At 45.0% G+C, this 19,464-nt stretch overlaps 1 protein-coding gene across 2 annotated transcripts in view; it reads right to left on the bottom strand.

Annotated features, from left to right (window-relative positions):
* Positions 1-1,387: 1,387 nt before the first annotated feature.
* efr3a (EFR3 homolog A (S. cerevisiae)) overlaps positions 1,388-19,464 on the bottom strand; it is a 123,974-nt gene continuing 105,897 nt past the window's right edge. For both annotated transcript variants that reach the window (XM_055151456.1, XM_055151455.1), the window contains 8 exons: positions 16,654-16,785; positions 16,485-16,552; positions 13,875-14,002; positions 7,563-7,648; positions 6,577-6,625; positions 5,861-5,964; positions 5,494-5,543; positions 1,388-2,789 (listed from right to left, as the gene is read on the bottom strand). In XM_055151456.1, the coding sequence (XP_055007431.1) occupies positions 2,687-2,789; positions 5,494-5,543; positions 5,861-5,964; positions 6,577-6,625; positions 7,563-7,648; positions 13,875-14,002; positions 16,485-16,552; positions 16,654-16,785 (720 nt within the window). In that variant the 3' untranslated portion in view covers positions 1,388-2,686. The remainder of the gene's footprint in view (positions 2,790-5,493; positions 5,544-5,860; positions 5,965-6,576; positions 6,626-7,562; positions 7,649-13,874; positions 14,003-16,484; positions 16,553-16,653; positions 16,786-19,464) is intronic.

Raw genomic sequence — 19,464 nt, 5'->3', positions numbered from 1 at the left:
CTCACGTTGGGAAAAGCGGATGGACGACGTTCCCTCGTGTCCCATGTCCACTACACCCCTCAAAGTACAGAGAAGGTCAGCAATAAACGAAACAAAAACTGACTCAAAGCTGAATTACTAAAACCAAAAATTTCAAATACACGTAAAGCAGAAGGAATTACATTTTCCACGAGATTAGTATTTCAGATTTACGGACTTCCAATTTCTAGAACATCGTGAACGTAACCAGAGTTTTGATTTTGATCGGTGCATCCAGCCTGATTTATATATATATACGAATGCAATGTTTTTATGCAAGCAATTTCATAACAAGCGTATCATTTTTGAAGTAGAATATATGGATTATACATTTTAAGATAGCGAGGAATTGCATTTACTGCGCCGATATTTGCTTTGGGATACATCTACGGCCTCGGAAACGACTACTGCATTTACAAAGATTATATTTATACTCTATTTGATAAGTGAGCTGTTAAGAATTTAGTTTTTGTTGCATATTTCTCACAACTAAGACTCATTATTATCATTACAGAGAGTTTAGATGTAAAATTGTAAAGTGTCAAAACTCCAAATATTCATTGAAGGTATTTTTTTTTTTTTAGCGTCTTTAAGCGTTTGCCGCGTTTACATTCTGAAGTGTAAGATAGTTTTATTGCTGAGTGCAGCCCTTGGACACACTAAATGCATACACGAAAACACGTTTTTCACACTTGTCGCTCCATCGTCACGTACCGACCTGAGCACTAGAGGTTTTGACACGGCAAGAAATTCTCAAAAGCTCGTAATAAGACTCATACACTCACACCGAATACTTGCAATACTAGGACTTCTACTGTTTAGCGCTCTGTTTAAATCTATAGTCTAGTTTTATTCGTGGTAAGAATAATGTCGGTGTTTTAAAGAAGACATATTGTGCTTTTGGAGTTTTTAAATCGCAGTAAAACGAGTTAAACGTCATCACAACAAAGCGTCGAGTTTGGAGATCGGCGTCATGCAAGAGAGCGGCGGAGTGTTTCAACTTGTGCCAAAATGACCGATTAAGAAAATAAAATTGGAGAAGGAAGCGCGTGTGTCACAGTGGAGGTGAAAAGGTGGTTAGATTGGAGCACTGGTGTAGTGGGGATTTTTTTTAAGTCGGGGTACGCGATTCGTGACGTCATCCGTCATCGATGTGATTAATCCCGCCCACTTACATACCTTTAAAAAAAAAAAAAACTAAAAAAATCACGTTCAGTACGAAAATAAAGGTGTCAATCCAGTAAAAATCTGTAATATTTGATGATTTTTTACTCAAAATGATGCGTTTATAATCACCTACAGAACATAAATAATAGACTACAACACATGAACTCTAAACCAGGACTAAACCAGGACTAAACAAGGATTAATCTTGGACTTGAGACAGAGGGAGAACCCCGAGCTCGTGGAGCAGGGAGCTCACAAAGCGCCATCGGGCGACTCTGCACCGGTTCTTTCTCCTGTGGTCACCCGACGGTCTACATAGGTGCATCCCCAGGCCCATCCCGACACCCAGTCCTGGTTCAGTTCTGTTTTAGTCCTGGTTCAGTCTTGATTTAGTCCTGTTTTAGGACTAGGTTTAGTCCTGAGATCAGTCCTGTTTTAGTGCAGGTTTGGTCCTGGTTTAGTCCTGGTTCAGTCCTGGTTCAGTCCTGGTTTAGTCCTGGTTTAGTCCTGGTTTAGTCCTGGTTCAGTCCTGGTTTAGTCCTGGTTTAGTCCTTGTTCAGTCCTGGTTTAGTCCTGGTTTAGTTCTAGTTTAGTCCTGGTTTAGTCCTGGTTTAGTCCTGGTTTAGTTCTAGTTCAGTCCTGGTTTATTCCTCCTGGTTCAGTCCTGGTTTATTTCTAGTTTAGTCCTGGTTTAGTCCTTGTTCAGTCCTTGTTCAGTCCTGGTTTAGTCCTGGTTTACTTCTTGTTCAGTCCCGGTTTATTCCTGGTTTATTCCTCCTGGTTCAGTCCTGGTTTAGTCCTCATGTTTTAGTCCTGTTTTACACCTGGTTTAAACCTGGTTCAGTCCTGGTTCAGTCCTGGTTCAGTCTTGTTTTAGACCTGTTTTAGTCCTGTTTTACACCTGGTTTAAACCTGGTTCAGTCCTGGTTCAGTCTTGTTTTAGACCTGTTTTAGTCCTGGTTTAGATCTCTATAGGACAGTAGTGCAGATTTCATGAGCTTATGCAGTTTATTTTCACCATTCCCAATAGCTCCGGTTTGACATTTAAGTTGTAGTTGTAGTTATTTTATTTTAGTTTTTTTTTTTTTGTTTTTTTATCTTTCGTCGTCCCCTCGCCCACTACACCCGCGTTGTCTTGAAAACAGGAGAATAACGACGACTCAAAAATGCACGAATCTCTCTTAAATACAACTTCAGCGCGTCAGTGAGGAGGAAAACTCCCGTCAACTTTGCACAATATGTCTGCTTTAATAATCTGTGCGTCAAGACTCGAGGATTTAACTGAACCGCAAGCGGGGCTGGTGGTGCGTTCAATGGCTCAGATGGAAGCATGTTAAAAGAATTTGATCTAGATTCAAATGTCACTGTCTGCGAGCTGTAGACATAAAGTGATGATAAGTGCTTTTTTCAACGGTGGCTATGTACAGCGCGGAGTCCTGCGGTCGGCCGAGGCGTGTCTGGAAGGGGCGCGCCGCAGCCTGCAGGGGGCGGGGCTAAGTGGTCAGTAGACGCACAGGTCGGGGAACTTCATCTCGTACACGGGGACAGACTGGTGCTGGGGGTGACCGCTGGACAGGTTTACTCCAGACGGGCTGGGGGGAGGGCTGCGGACAGAAAAAAGAGAGACGGAGGTTAGTCTCTAAAGAGTACCGTATTTTTCAGATTATAAGTGGCACTTTTTTTCACGGTTTGGGTGTTTCCTGCGACTTATATATTAAAGTTTTCAAACTGAAGCGGTGAGAGGTTCTAGTCTTGTGTGTGAGTATCTGCTGCTCCTGTTCCTCCTGTACCACTGTCACTTGGCTCTACTGCGCATGTCTCCTGCAGAAAGAGCCTCTGTCCTGTCTGTATCATGTCAGTCGATCGCACCATTACTTCTGCACCACTGAACAATTTAACATCTAAACAAACTTATAAAGACGACTGAGAAGACTGAACACAAATGCCCCCAAAAAGAAAGCCAGATTTTGCAGATCACAAACTGCAAGTCGTGAAATCTGCAGCTGAAAACGATAATCGAGCAGCAGAAAGAAAGTTTGGAGTGAGAGAGAAACTTGTGACACCGGGAGGATGCACCATGAAACTTTCCTGGAAGTCACTGGATGGATGGACAAAGTCTGGACTTCAGTGACACTGAAACCATCCTGTCGGGATTCAGAAAGACCAGAATAATTCTAACTGGAACTGATGCTGAGGAAGTGGCGCTCTGTTTACCTCCGGAGGTCGTGGAGTTGTTCAGAAGTGACACCGAGGATGAAGAATTGAATGGATTTAGTGATTTGGAGTGAGATGGAGAGTTTGTTAAACTTGTTCTGTTCTGTTGTTTATGTTATAGTTTATCTGAAGAACTGTTCATATGTGACTTTAACAGTCTGTTGTTCTCTCTTCTATTGTTTTTACTAGAACTTGACTTTTCAAGATGAAATATCCCCCAAAAAGTGTGACTCATAGTCTGGTGCGACTTAAGAGTCCAAAAAATATGGTATTTATTTAAAACTCAACTAATGTATGTTGTTGTAGGTTTCATCAGAGTAATACTTGAGGATTAAAACTATGACTAAAAATGTAGATACAAAATGAGTTGTCTATATCCATATTCCAAAAAGAAATGGTATGATTTTCATGTATTCTACAGAGAACATACACACACAACATGAATAGAATTACTTGAATTATAATTTGCCTTTGTTTTGCATCACAGAATCTGGTTTATAATAACATGATTTACAAAGACTCAATGAGCAGAGTAGACCCTCCTGTTCCGTACACTGTAAAGTCATGTACTCAGGGTAAGACCGGGGCAGAAACAGACTAAATGGTTGTTTAGGGCCACAACCAAGACATCCTCAGAGAGAACTGTCAATTGAACTGCAGTTAAAGGTTGTATGGAGGATTTTTTTTGTTTCAAATTGTCAATGATAGATTATAGAGGTGCAGTAGCCTTGTAATTATGATGACCAAAAAAAAGAGAATAAAAATTCATCAACTCTGGACGTGGTGGGGCTAAACATTTGCCAATAGATAACGACACTGCCTCGTTATCTGTGAGCTGACAGGCTGTCAATCAATCTCCCTACGTTTCTAGTGTAACTGACTTGCCTGCGCGCCGGTACGTGGCTTTACGTACGCCTGTCACGCAGTCCACAGACGCAAGACGCACAGACGCTGTTTACTCCACCAACGCAACAGTTCTTAGCGGCTTTTTTTGACCTATATCTTCCTCGCAGTTCGCACAAAGTTTGTTGCAATGGCGACAAGAATCCAGGAGCAGTTAGCCGCAAAAGAAAGTCCGTTTTTGAGGTCACTGAAAGAAGAAGACAAGGGGAAAAGCAGCGAAGCCAAACTAAGGTGATTCTTGAAGATTCATTCCAGCGATGGCGCGACTGAAGCAGACGCAGGGTCTAAAGACTGACGCACTGGTCCACAAATTACTCCTGGACAGGAAACTTCTGCTTATTATGAAAACGTACTTTATTTCCAAGAGCTAGACAAACGTTTTTCAGGACACGAAAGCGATATCCTATGTCTGAAAACGTAATTTTCAAGGCAAAGAAAGAGTCCGCTTGCTGCTGCGTGTTGTAGCTAGTTCATTCGCACTGAATCTCCGCGCAACCTTCTCTGCACCCCTTTCCTGCTCCTCTCCCCGCTGCCCGATCCGCTCTTCCCCCTGCTCCTCACTTCTCCGGGCACGGAATCTCCGCGCACCGCTCCCCTCTCCTCTCTCCTCTCTCCTGCTCCTCACTTCTCGTCCGCGAACGAAATGTCCGCACACCCGCTCCCCCCGCTCCTCACTTCTCCGTCTTGCCTAACCAACACTGTAGTTAGTTGTTTACAAGTCATGTGCAGCACCGGCTGTAAACAAACCTGTTTCTGGCGTAAGGAGGAGGAGGGAGGAGGCGTTTCTACGTAGGAGCTGTAGGGGAGGGGGGGTGGTTTCACGCATGCGCAACATTTGAAAAAGGACAAACAGTCGCTGGATTTCTCGTTCCTTGGAAAATCCTCTATACAACCTTTAATTTGAAGCACACTGCACACACATCAAATAAAATAAAAAACAGCTTCGTGGGTTAACATTTTTAAGTTTGCTTGCTAGTTTAAAGAAAATCCATGTATCATTCGTTTTTCAAAATAAAATGCCACAAAAGTCCGACATCGCAATTTAAGTCACAGAAACAGGAAACGGCCGCTATCCGTTTTTTTTCCATTATTCAATTAAACACAAAATTTGTGCTTAAATAAATAAAAACTCTGCTCTGTTAAAACTCTTAAAACTCATGCTCTGTAAAAGTTGTGCTCTGTAAAACTCACCGTATTGTGAGCTCAAAGATCTGAGCCAGTTTGTCGTGCAGCATGGTCGCCTGAAACACAAGCATCAAGTCAGAACAAGAACACAAACCACACAACAGTAAATAAAATGTGACAATCCAATAAAACGCAACAGCCTCTTCTCCAACCCTCAACTTTATCATGTCACAAAGTTTGATCCTATTCTCTTGTTTTCTTACAATTATTTTTGACAAACCAGCTCCATCTATGTCATACATTTTTAGATACACTGAGTTTGCTTTGAATATTTGAGAGGGCTAAATATGATCCACGCGCATTTGTAGGGTCAGGCTTCAGTAGAACATGAACACACAATCTAAAACGAGCGGTCGATAAAGCTCCCGCAGACCTTGGACTCGCAGTGAGCGGCGATCTCCTCAAACGGGGCCTTCTGGAACTTCTCCATGAGCTGACGTCTCCTCTCCCTCTCCTGCTCCTCCAGCCCTGTGGTGTCTGCAGCAGAACACAAGCTCAGACTCTGCACAGACTCTGCACAGTCCTGCCTCTGGGCTCTGAGGTCTAGGCCTTGATTTGGTCCTGGGTCAGGGTTCTAGGTGCGAGTTCGATCCTGAGTCTGAGATTTAGTTTGTGGTTCTATCCTGGGTTTGGGTTCAGTGCTGGGTTCAGGTTCTAGGTCTAGGTTTTATCCTATGTCTGGTTTCTACGTTTGGTCCTGGTCTCGAGGTCTGCGTCCTTCGTCTGGTGCCCTGGGATTGTTTCTAGATCTGGATTTGGTCCTGGGTTCAGGTTCTAGGTCTAGGTTTTACCCTGTGTCTGGATTCTGTCCTGGTCTCGAGGTCTGCGTCCTTCGTCTGGTGCCCTGGGATTGTTTCTAGATCTGGATTTGGTCCTGGGTTCAAGGTCAAGGTCTAAGTTTTATCCTGTGTCTGGGTTTGGTCCTGGTCTCGAGGTCTGTGTCCTTTGTTTAGTGTCCTGGGTTCGGTTGTAGGTCTGGGTCCTCCTGTGTTCTGTGTCTGTGTTCTGGTTCTGGGTTCTACGTTCTGGGTCTAGGTCCACCCTGGGTTCTAGGTCTGGGTCCTGGTCTGATATAGGCCTTGTCCTTACCGATGGCTTTCTTGAGCGTCTCAAACGTGATCTCTTCTGCCAGCTGAGACTAAGGAGGGAAACACCAGGTCAGTTATATAAAAATATTCACAGTGCTTGCAATTTAGTCTTTCTGTTTTTAATCATTTTTTTGTTCAGATTGTGGTAGCCTCCTAGGACCTGGCGCCCACATTCAAGTCCAACACATTTTGGGCTGTTCAGGCTTTTAATAGTTTTTGCAAATCATTATTAAATTCTGACTTCACTGTGTTAAAATCTTTTTCTAGTTTTTCACTGTTTACTGTTGACCAAAACATATTCTAAACTTTTGATTCATGCAAGTGTCCACCTTTGGCAGATATATGATATAACTCATTCTTTTTACAGTAAAAATCAAATATTGTTCAGAAAGTTCTTCCCAAGTCTGTTGCAGACGTTTCCATAAATGTGTGGCACTTGTCGGTCGCTTCACTCTTCTGTCCAGTTCATCCCAAACCAGCTCCATGAGGTTTAAGTCTGGACACTGTGCTGCTGGACACTTCATGTTTTCAAGTTTTACCATCTTGTTCTTTTTTTCTGAGGTCGTTTTGGCAGAGCTTGGACTTGTGTTTTGTATCTTTTATCTTTGTTTTTTTTTTTGTTTTTTTTTACCTCTGGCTGTTCAGTTTTTACCTTTGTACCATTTCGAGCTCTTTATTGGACTTGCACGACTTGAATTGCAATAAATAACTGGAAAAATTAGGGTGTTCTAAAACTTTTTTACACTCATCAGGTTCAAGTCAGCCCAAAGAACAAAGATAAATCAATAAAGCCATGCAAGAGTTCAGGTCCTAGGAGGTTAAACAAAGCTCAGGTTGAAATCAAACTTTCAGAAATCAACAGAGCTTTAGTCTGTGCAGTGCCTCCAGTTAACATCACAACTGCGGGGAATGTAGATGAGATCAGCTGCACCGTATGCTCTCTGTTGAAACACTTGTGAAGATGAGTGTTGGGGTCAGGGCTCTTACCTTGTCAGGGAGACTGCTGGACATGATGTCCACCTGCAGAGAGATGGTGTCCACAAAGCTCTTCCTCCTGGTCAGACGGTCTTCATCTGAAACACAGCACAGTCTGAGCACACGGCTTTGTCCACGTCCGAGCAAGGCAAGGCCATGTCCCGACATTACACCACCGCCAGTATGAACACGGATGCAGAGAATGCAGTATTATTTTGTTAGTAGACATGCATCGTCTTCCATTCAAACTGGCTTTCGGTTCTTGAAGTCCTTGTTACTTAAAGTGCGTATGACAGATTTGGACTGTTTCTGCTTGTGTTGGTGGAATAAAACCTGTTGTCAATAAAAATGACAGTTTTACACCATTCAAGAAACACTTTGTGAAGAAAAAAATATGTAAAATGATGAGAGTGAAGATGAAAATAAGCAGTCTAACCTGTCATAGGCACTTTAAGTCTTTGTGGAGCAGTGCGAGAAGAACTGGAGTTTTCCGGAGTTGAACTGATTCTGTTTGTTCTGTTTTCATTTGTCTGATGCGTAAACAACACCGACTCGACCATCTCCCACGTTCAAAACATGAAGAAATACAGATATATTTGCACTGAGGTCATTCTGCAGGTGGTCTCTTAAAGGTCCCACATTACGCAAACTTGTCTCTTGTTACTTTTATTGTTAGGCTGTTGTTACCTCCTCAAAAACATCTGCAGGGTCTGTGCGTTAAACATCTCTGAAACAAAACCCAACTCCAGGTCTGTTTGTGACGAAGAAACAAGATTCTAAACTCGCATAGCTCAGAAAATAGCGTAATGTGGGCCCTTTAAATGTCAGACAGAAGACACAAGAACTGAAGCCAACCACATCCAGCATGGGCACCCGACAGCGCCCTCTACATGCGGACACTTACCACGCACACGTCCAGGACCGGCACAGGAAAGTTAAAAAGTTAAAAAGACAACGTCAGAACTGGATTTAGTTTAGTCCTGTTGTTTAAAGTCTGCTCTCACTAAGACAGGCCTACAGGAGCCAGAAGTTGCCCTAAAGGAACCTACAAGAGCCTAAAGGAACCTACGAGAGCCTAAAGGAACCTACAAGAGCCTAAAGGAACCTACGAGAGCCTAAAGGAACCTACAAGAGCCTAAAGGAACCTACGAGAGTCTAAAGGAATCTACGAGAGCCTAAAGGAACCTACAAGACCCGAAAGGAACCTACAAGAGCCTAAAGGAACCTACGAGAGCCTAAAGGAACCTACAAGAGCCTAAAGGAATCTACGAGAGCCTAAAGGAATCTACGAGACCCTAAAGGAACCTACGAGAGCCTAAAGGAACCTACGAGAGCCTAAAGGAACCTACGAGAGCCTAAAGGAACCTACAAGAGCCTAAAGGAACCTACAAGAGCCTAAAGGAACCTACGAGAGTCCTAAAGGAATCTAGAGCCTAAAGGAACCTACGAGACCCGAAAGGAACCTAAGAGCCTAAGGAAACTACAAGAGCCTAAAGGAATCTACGAGAGCCTAAAGGAATCTACGAGACCCTAAAGGAAACTACAAGAGCCTAAAGGAACCTACGAGAGCCTAAAGGAACCTACGCGAGCCTAAAGGAATCTACAAGACCCTAAAGGAAACTACAAGAGCCTAAAGGAACCTACAAGAGCCTAAAGGAACCTACGAGAGTCTAAAGGAATCTACGAGAGCCTAAAGGAACCTACGAGAGCCTAAAGGAACCTACAAGAGCCTAAAGGAACCTACAAGAGCCTAAAGGAACCTACGCGAGCCTAAAGGAATCTACGAGACCCTAAAGGAAACTACAAGAGCCTAAAGGAACCTACGAGAGCCTAAAGGAACCTACGCGAGCCTAAAGGAATCTACAAGACCCTAAAGGAAACTACAAGAGCCTAAAGGAACCTACGAGAGCCTAAAGGAATCTACGAGACCCTAAAGGAAACTACGAGAGCCTAAAGGAACCTACGAGAGCCTAAAGGAACCGACAAGAGCCTAAAGGAACCTACGAGAGCCTAAAGGAACCTACGAGAGCCTAAAGGAACCTACGAGAGCCTAAAGGAACCTACGAGAGCCTAAAGGAAGCTACAAGAGCCTACAGGAGTCAACGGGAGCCTCATGTGGACATCCTGGAGAACATCTAGGGGAAGCTGGCAAAGGGCGCTAGAATCTGTGTGTCATTTGTTCATTTGTTTTTCAAAATAAACCAAGACTAAAACAGGATTAAATCAGGTCTAAACCAGGTCTAAACCAGGTCTAAACCAGGTCAGGACTGAACCCAGACTCGTGCGCTCGTGTAGACTGTCGGGTGATCAGGACTGAGACCGTGACCAGACCGGGACTGAGACAGGGACTGAGACTGAGACCGGGACCAGAGCGGGACAAGACCAGGACCCTGACCGGGACTGAGACCAGGACTGAGACCAGGACTGAGACCAGGATTGAGATCAGTATTTAGACTGGTTTAGCCCTGATTTAGTCCTTGGTTCAGTTCTAGTTTAGTTCTGTTTTAGTCCTGGTTTAGTCCTGGTTCAGTTCTGGTTTAGTCCTGGTTTAGTCCTGTTTCAGTCTGTATGCAGCGCAAAATTCCGGCTTCACAGTTTAAGTCACGGAAACGGGAAACGGTGGTTATCCGTTTTTTAACTTTATTCATTTAAACACAAAATCGAAAACTGAAAAAAACAAATCGTTATTTGTTTTTCATTTTGGTTTTGAAGACAAATAATAAAGAAAATAGAGTTTTTTTCATTTTCTTATTTTTGGTTTTATTTTGAAAAACAAATGATCGAATGATACACGGATTGTGCTCAGCTCTGCACGTCTTCATGTCAGTTTTCTGGTAGAAAGTTTATGTGACATTAAAGCTACACTAAACTCTGCTCCCAGTCTCACTAAGGCAGCACTACAGGAGTCTACAGGAAACAAGGATGTGGCTCTGTGACTCATCTGACAGGAGCCTACAGGAGCCTTTAGGAGTTTACAGGAGCCTACGACGGCCCTCATGATGTGGCTGTGCACCTCTGGATCTCGGTTTGCAGGGTGAAGGTTCATGGGCTGTTACAGGTGCAAAGGAAGACCTACAGGAGCCTAAATGGAGCCTTTAGGAGCCTACAGGAGCCGTAAGAAGCTTTTAGGGGCCTACAGGTCGTGGCTGTGTACCTCTGGATGTCTGTTTGCAGCGGTGCAGGATTTTGCCCACAGTGTACAGCACTGACAGGAGAAAGGCTCGTTCAGTTGACACCAAAAACAAGAGTTATGTTTGTAACTACGGTTCTACTTCATCCAGCTAACTTTTTTTTTGGACAGTCAAAGACGCTTAACAGAGCATTATTCATTCACTCCAAACTGGTGAAACCAAGGCTCCCATTCTACACCACCACACACACTCACACACACCACATTCACACTAGGCAACGTGGGTGCCAAAACACCTTGCCCAAAGACACAACAATGGTTATTGAGACCTGATACCGGTATTCCCACTGTGGCTCTTGGTATTCCCACTGTGGCACCCGGGTATTCCCACTGTAACACCCGATATTCCCACTGTAACACCCGATATTCCCACTGTGACACCCGGTATTCCCACTGTAACACCCGATATTCCCACTGTAACACCCGATATTCCCACTGTAACACCCGATATTCCCACTGTGACACCCGGTATTCCCACTGTGACACCTAATATCCCCACTGTAACACCCGGTATTCCCACTGTAACACCCGGTATTCCCACTGTGGCACCCGGTATTCCCACTGTGACACCCGGTATTCCCACTGTGACACCCGGTATTCCCACTGTGACACCCGGTATTCCCACTGTAACACCCGGTATTCCCACTGTAACACCTGATATTCCCACTGTGGCACCCGGTATTCCCACTGTAACACCTGATATTCCCACTGTGGCACCGGGTATTCCCACTGTAACACCTGATATTCCCACTGTGGCACCCGGTATTCCCAATGGTCTCACATCTAAGTAGTAACCAGGCCCACCCTCGTCCCTTCTAAGATCTGTCAAGCTCAGGTTTTGGACATAGGGGACATGTTGGGGACATGTTGGGGACATGTTGGGGACGTGTTGGGTTCATGTTGGGGACATGTTGGGTTCATGTTGGGGACGTGTTGGGGACGTGTTGGGGACGTGTTGGGGACATGTTGGGGACGTGTTGGGGACGTGTTGGGGACGTGTTGGGGACGTGTTGGGGACATGTTGGGGACATGTTGGGTTCATGTTGGGTTCATGTTGGGTTCATGTTGGGGACGTGTTGGGGACGTGTTGGGGACGTGTTGGGGACGTGTTGGGGACATGTTGGGGACGTGTTGGGGACGTGTTGGGGACGCGTTGGGGACGTGTTGGGGACGTGTTGGGGACATGTTGGGTTCATGTTGGGGACGTGTTGGGGTGTTGGGGACGCGTTGGGGACATGTTGGGGACGCGTTGGGGACGTGTTGGGGACGTGTTGGGGACATGTTGGGGACGTGTTGGGGACGCGTTGGGGACATGTTGGGGACGTGTTGGGGACATGTTGGGGACATGTTGGGGACGCGTTGGGGACGCGTTGGGGACATGTGTTGGGGACGTGTTGGGGGACATGTTGGGGACGTGTTGGGTGACGCGTTGGGGACATGTTGGGACATGTTGGGGACATGTTGGGTTCATGTTGGGTTCATGTTGGGGACGTGTTGGGGACATGTTGGGGACGCGTTGGGGTTGGGGACATGTTGGGGACATGTTGGGGACGCGTTGGGGACATGTTGGGACATGTTGGGGACATGTTGGGTTCATGTTGGGGATGTTGGGGACGTGTTGGGGACATGTTGGGGACGTGTTGGGGACATGTTGGGGACATGTTGGGGACGCGTTGGGGACATGTTGGGGATGTTGGGGACATGTTGGGGAACATGTTGGGGACATGTTGGGTTCATGTTGGGTTCATGTTGGGGACGTGTTGGGACTTGGGGACATGTTGGGGACATGTTGGGGACGTGTTGGGGACGCGTTGGGGACATGTTGGGGACGTGTTGGGGACGTGTTGGGACGTTGGGGACATGTTGGGTTCATGTTGGGGACGCGTTGGGGACGTGTTGGGGACACGTTGGGGACATGTTGGGTTCATGTTGGGGACATGTTGGGGTCATGTTGGGGACATGTTGGGTTCATGTTGGGGACGTGTTGGGGACGTGTTGGGGACGCGTGGGGATGTTGGGGACGTTGGGGACGCGTTGGGGACGTGTTGGGGACGTGTTGGGGACATGTTGGGGACGTGTTGGGGACATGTTGGGGACGTTGGGGACATGTGGGGACATGTTGGGTTCATGTTGGGTTCATGTTGGGGACGTGTTGGGACGCGTTGGGGACATGTTGGGGACATGTTGGGGACGTGTTGGGGACGCGTTGGGGACATGTTGGGTTCATGTTGGGGACGCGTTGGGACATGTTGGGGACGTGGGACATGTTGGGTTCATGTTGGGGACATGTTGGGGACATGTTGGGTTCATGTTGGGTTCATGTTGGGACGTGTTGGGGACATGTTGGGGACATGTTGGGGACATGTTGGGGACATGTTGGGGACATTGGGGACGTGTTGGGGACGTGTTGGGGACGTGTTGGGACGTGTTGGGGACGTGTTGGGGACATGTTGGGACATGTTGGGTTCATGTTGGGGACGTGTTGGGGACGTGTTGGGGACGTGTTGGGGACATGTTGGGGACGTGTGGGGGGGGGACGTGTTGGGGACATGTTGGGGACATGTTGGGTTCATGTTGGGATGTTGGGGTTCATGTTGGGGACATGTGGGGGACGTTGTTGGGGACGTGTTGGGGAACGTGTTGGGGACATGTTGGGGACATGTTGGGGACATGTTGGGTTCATGTTGGGGACATGTTGGGTTCATGTTGGGGACGTGTTGGGGACGTGTTGGGGACATGTTGGGGACGTGTTGGGGACGTGTTGGGACATGTTGGGGACATGTTGGGTTCATGTTGGGTTCATGTTGGGGACATGTTGGGGACACGTTGGGGACATGTTGGGGACGTGTTGGGTTCATGTTGGGGACATGTTGGGGACATGTTGGGGACATGTTGGGGACATGTTGGGTTCATGTTGGGTTCATGTTGGGGACATGTTGGGGACATGTTGGGGACGTGTTGGGTTCATGTTGGGTTCATGTTGGGGACATGTTGGGGACATGTTGGGGACGTGTTGGGGACGTGTTGGGGACGTGTTGGGGACATGTTGGGGACGTTGGGGACATGTTGGGGTGTTGGGGACATGTTGGGGACGTGTTGGGGACGTGTTGGGGACGTGTTGGGGACGGTCTTACCTGTGACCTGGGGGACGTAGGGGATGGACAGTCTCTCGGAGTTGTAGCCTGGTCCTGACAGACATTCGGCCAGTTCAGAGGTTTGGAAGTACAGTTGTGTGTCCTCCTTCTCCAGAGTCTCAGGCAGACTGGGACAAAAGGACAGAGGACACACGACTCACATAAGACAAAAGACCAGGACTAATAGTGATCATGTCCAATCTGTTCAAGTCCATCAGTGGGCTGAGGATTACAGAAACATTCACGAGACGTCTCCAGACTGAAGCTCTGAATGTGTTTGTCTCCTTCTGTTACAAACTTCTGAAAATGTGCAAACATGTTTAGAATGTCACATTTAGTGTGATTCATCCGTTTGATGGATTGACAGCACTACAAAAAAAACACACATTTACTATGGATTTTTGAGAGAATTTCTTTTGTCTGCACAAGCTTAAGACTGAAAAGAAGAAAACAAGTATTTCTATTTCTCTTTTCTATTTCTGTTTTGATCGAACACTGGTCTGTGACCTCGTGCTTCTTTGAAAAGCTTTATGCTCACTCCACTGAGCAGAAAGGAGACAGGGTTCAGACTGGACCTGCTCGGGCTGTACCAAAAATCAAAAGACCACAGTCTAGACTTTAGGCTATCTTGATGGCAAGACAAGTGCATTTTAATCGACAGGTCTACAGCCAATCAGGTGGCAGTATGAACACGCGGTACTGAAGAGGATTCAACACTCTCCTGATGAAATCCCCGAACCAGCACGATGACCAGGACATCGCACATGTTTCTGTTGATAACGTTAACGCACTGTAACAGTCAGCACTACATTTATATTACTATTGATACTGTAATACCTGATTGCACCATGTGGCGGCGCCCTTTTATTTTTATTACACTGTAAGGTCACAGGTCACTCGCTTGTTGCGGTGCTGTGTAATGGACACACACCTCTGTGCTCTACGACTCAAGTCATGTGCGGTACCGATTTTAAACGGACTCATTTCTATTTCATGTGTGATTCAGACCTGGCATCGTATGGTTTCTAAATGTGTAATAAACCAAGTATCAGTGGAAATCATCAAGTCTCGCTCGTCTCTCAGCCTTCCCAGAGCACATGTTAAGGGCTATAGTTAGTGTTCTCCGTCGGAACACTGCCACACGTTACAGCGCGCACATGTTTCTGCCACGAGCGGTAAAGCACGTACGTACTGGGTTTAATACATCGTACAAACTCAGTCCAGACTTTAAATGTGAATTTATCCAGAATTACTGGTCCCATCACCATAAATACTAAAACTGTAGTGATCCTGAGACCCTGCTCTGTCTGTGCGTCTGTCTTTTGTTTTTTACAGACCAATCACAGAGCAGCTGTGGTTTGACATTTCACAATAAAAGTACTGTATAGCACAGACTAGATTTAGCTACAGGCTCCTTTTCATGTGCAGTCCCTGAGCAGAGTCACAGTGACAGCAGGTAAAAGTGTACAGATACATATTGTGATATTTCCTAAAGACAGTAGATCACTGATGCTCACAGCCCTGACTCTCTTTAAGTTATTTAAGGTTGAATAAACATGTCCCAGAGGACTACACTCCCTCACAGACACAGGGAGGATGTTAGTTTGTGAAAACATGCAGAGGGAAGCACTTTGTGGATTTGTGGACAGGGAAGCTGTCTGTGCTTTTCTCTCAACTGGACGTAACAAAAGTTTAGAATTTTAGGTCTGTTCTGCTCTTGTAATGAGCCCGGTCAAGCAGAAGTAAACAACAAGGCCAAAAATTCAAGTTAATGCATCTGATATAAAAATGTATTGAACAGATACATATGTACTCTAGTTTATGAAACTGTTGACCTTTTTTCTGTACCATTTTTGGTTCTAAAGTTACATACGTTTTAAACAGACCATGTATGAAACATGGAACAAAAAATTATTTCCCAAATTTCAAAGACCTGAAAATCATGTAAATAAATGGATGTATTTCATCATATCTTGTGTTATTCCATCTTTGAAATGTTGATGAAGGTACATGCACAATTTTCCCTCCGTTACTTTTTCCCTCCGTTACCATGACCTTTCTTAATAAAAAATCAAAAAAAGTAAGAGGTTTTTCAACCTAATCTTGTACCATATGGTAGAAAACTATATGAAGCAAATATTCAAACCAGTTTGTTAAGGATATGTACGTGAGAACCAAGAGTTTTCACTGTTTGGATTTATTGCCCAAAAAGTGCTGCATATTTCATTCCCTCCGTTACCGACATGAGTTTTTTAAAATTTTTGTCAACAGCTTGAAAGAATATCACAGGTTTAACTTGACCCTGTTGGAGTGTAACTCTTTCCTACATTCTGATACTTTACTTATTTCAATAGTCCCTCTAGTTTCTGAATAAGAGACATTTGAATGTCAAAAAAATCTGCCCGTTTCCCTCCGTTACCACTTGACCAGACCCTAATGCTTCTCTGCTGTGAGCCAAGTTAGGACCTGTTGACCAGTTGTGCCTTATCATCGAGATTGACCAAAGTTTACATCACAGCCTGTGGATCTTTGGATTTCTGGACCAGCCCCGACACAGAATCATAAACGTGCTGATGTGAGATGACGCTACAGCTCCAGAGAGACACTCACGGACACTTGTCTCTGAAGATGTGCTCAGGCAGCAGGTACGGAGCGTCCAGAGTCCTCAGCTCAATCACCTGCGCAACACACACGCACAGCTCAGCTCTTACATGTTATTACAGACTTCAGCCTGTCACACAAACCAGGTTATTCGTTGTGTCTGCGTGAGGGTCTTTACCTTGCTGACGTGCTGGCAGAAAGCAGAGTTCGCGATCATCTGACTCAGGAAGTTGAGGTAAGCCGCCACCAGCGCCATGATGCCACAGCGCGGCCACATGGGCAGGTTCTCCTCGTTCAGAGCCGCCATGTCCTGTACGACACAGACACAGACGCAGACGCAGATGTGAAGTGCAGTGACCTTTGTTAAGTGTGCACTATAGTTTAGGTTTACAGAAGGAATAAACAGTAGTGATATGTCGTCCGTATTGAGGCTTCGAAGCGTGTGCCGAGTAATCCAGAAAGGCTTTCGTGAAGCGCGTATCGAGGCTCGTATCGGTGACGTATGTGGTGACGTTCGAAGCCTCACGAACGGGCCGTACCACGTGACCGGTTCAGGAAGCAGTTCGTGGATTTGGGGCGCGATAAAGCGCTTTGAGTGCCTTGAAGGTGGAAAAGCGCTATAGAAAAATGTGACCATTTACCATTTACCATTTGAATTATAACGACCAAAGAAACGCAACGGATTCCCCCTCACATTTTGTGGTGTTGGGTTATTGTGAGTTTGGTACATTCTATTTGAGATTCTTGAGATTTTTTATTTTTTTTTTTTTTTGCGATGGAGTAAGAAAAATAATATTTTCCCCTGTTTGGGAACATTTTGAGGTGATATCTCCACATAAAATATATAGAAATAATGATGTAAAATAAACTAAACTACTAAATACACAAATCTGACAACACACTGTTTCTCCTGGTCTAATATATTTCTTGTAAAAAAAAAAAAAAAAAATCAGGTGAAGTGTCTACTTTTTCTTTTAACCCGTTCATTATATCATGAACAGACTCCATGTAAATAAATTCACAATTTATGTTGATACCACAAATATTCAAATATTTAATCATTCATTTGTTCAGTATAAATCTTTCCATCAGAACCTCGATGATCATGTCAACTGCTCTATTTTCATTCTGCCTGTTATACATTTTTTGGACACTTGATGGCGCAGTGGAGCAAATGAAGCATCTTGAAGCAGTCGAGCAAACGGATGGAACGCTTCAGTGCTTCATGGGGAATCCATGTATCATTCATTCATTAGGTTTTTCAATATAAAACTAAAAATAAGAGAATGAAAAAACAACAGTTTTCTTCATTATTTGTCTCCTAATCCAAAATGAAAAAACAGATAACGATTCCTTTTTTTCAGTTTTTGATTTTGTGTTTAAATGAAGAATGGAAAAAACAGATAATGACCGTTTCCCGTTTACGTGACTTCCGTGACTGCGATGCCGGACTTTTGCGCTGCATATGGACTGATCCAGGTCCGGGACCAGACCGGGACCAGACCGGGACCAGACCGGGACCAGACCGGGACCAGACCGGGACCAGGGCGGACTTCGAGCTTTGACTCTGAGCCTCAGCGGGGTTCAAGCCTCAGCTTCGAGCTCCGGCCCTGCCATGGGCTCTGAACCTCCGGTTTGGTCCCGTCCTGATCTCAGTCTCGGTCTCGGTCTGGTCCTGGTCTGGTCCCGGACCTGGTTCATTCCTGGTTCAGTCCGTGTGCAGTACAAAAGTTCAGCACTGCAGTCACGGAAGTCACGTAAACGGGAAACGGTCGTTATCCGTTTTTTCCATTCTTCATTTAAACACAAAATCAAACTGAAAAAACAAATTGTTATTCATTTTTTTCATTTTTGTTTTGGAGACAAATAATGAAGAAAACTGTTGTTTTTTCATTTTCTTATTTTTGGTTTTATATTGAAAAACGAACGAACGAATGATACACGGATTATGCGGCTTCATCTCACCATCACTAATAAACAACATTAACACTGAAAGAAAAAAAATCGTACTTATAATGCAGATGACTAGTTTAGAAAGTTCAACCTCGGCCTAACCTCACTCTGCTGTGGCGCCTCTGTTAAAGCATCAGTCGCTCATGCCGTTGCTTGGAAGGGCATCTGGCGTAAAAACCTGACAGTTGTGATTGTGATTAGTTTAGCGTGAGTCCAGAGGTGGACCCATTACCGACCAGAGAGAAAAGCTCCCGAATGCACTCCTGCAGTCAGACGGAGGCTTTTCTCACCTGGTTTCTATGACGATGGCCTTTTCATGGACTAAATCAGACTTCAGAAAACTCACACACACAGAGATAATGAGGCCGCGGAACTCGGGTCAAAGGATTGGGATATATTTGAGCTTTTCAACGGCGTAGCTCGAGTATTGTGCACGAGGGAGCGGCAGGATCAGACCAGAGCGAACTGTCACACTGTGCACGCGTGGCCTCCTGAGCTCTTCGCGTCTTTACATTTGGCTCTTGAGAAGCTCGAGTTCTGAACACAGCAAAGATATTCATTAAAGAGCACGTGTTGTACATTCTTGCGGCTTTAAAGGTCTTATATGAAAAAAAAAATGAAAAAAAAGAGTGTTGTTTTGACTGCTACATCCTCAAAATATTCCTTGTGTTGTGTTTTGTTTCATTCAAAATGCTCTTTTTCACCTTGTGATGTCACCAAGTGGTAGTTTTCATCTTATTTTACCCTCATATATAGGTTATTTTATATTCTATATGATATACTCAGTGTTGGGGAGTAACAGATTACATGTACCGGAGTTACGTACTCAGAGTACAAATTATGAGTAACTGTATTCAGTTACAGTTACTGATTCAGTGAGTGGTAATTGGATTACAGTTACTTTGTGGAAATAAACGGATTACACAGCGGTATTTTGCCGTTTTCACATTTTGGCCTAAACCAGGACTAAACCAGGACTAAACCAGGTCTAAAGAAGGACTAAAGAAGGACTAAACCAGGTCTAAACCAGGACTAA

Source organism: Boleophthalmus pectinirostris, unplaced genomic scaffold (assembly GCF_026225935.1).
Source record: "Boleophthalmus pectinirostris isolate CB_2022bp ecotype Guang Dong unplaced genomic scaffold, ASM2622593v1 HiC_scaffold_16, whole genome shotgun sequence".
Classification (NCBI taxonomy): Eukaryota; Metazoa; Chordata; class Actinopteri; order Gobiiformes; family Gobiidae; genus Boleophthalmus; species Boleophthalmus pectinirostris.
The sequence above is the reverse complement of the archived record's forward strand: the minus strand, read 5'-3'. Positions and strand labels throughout refer to the sequence as shown.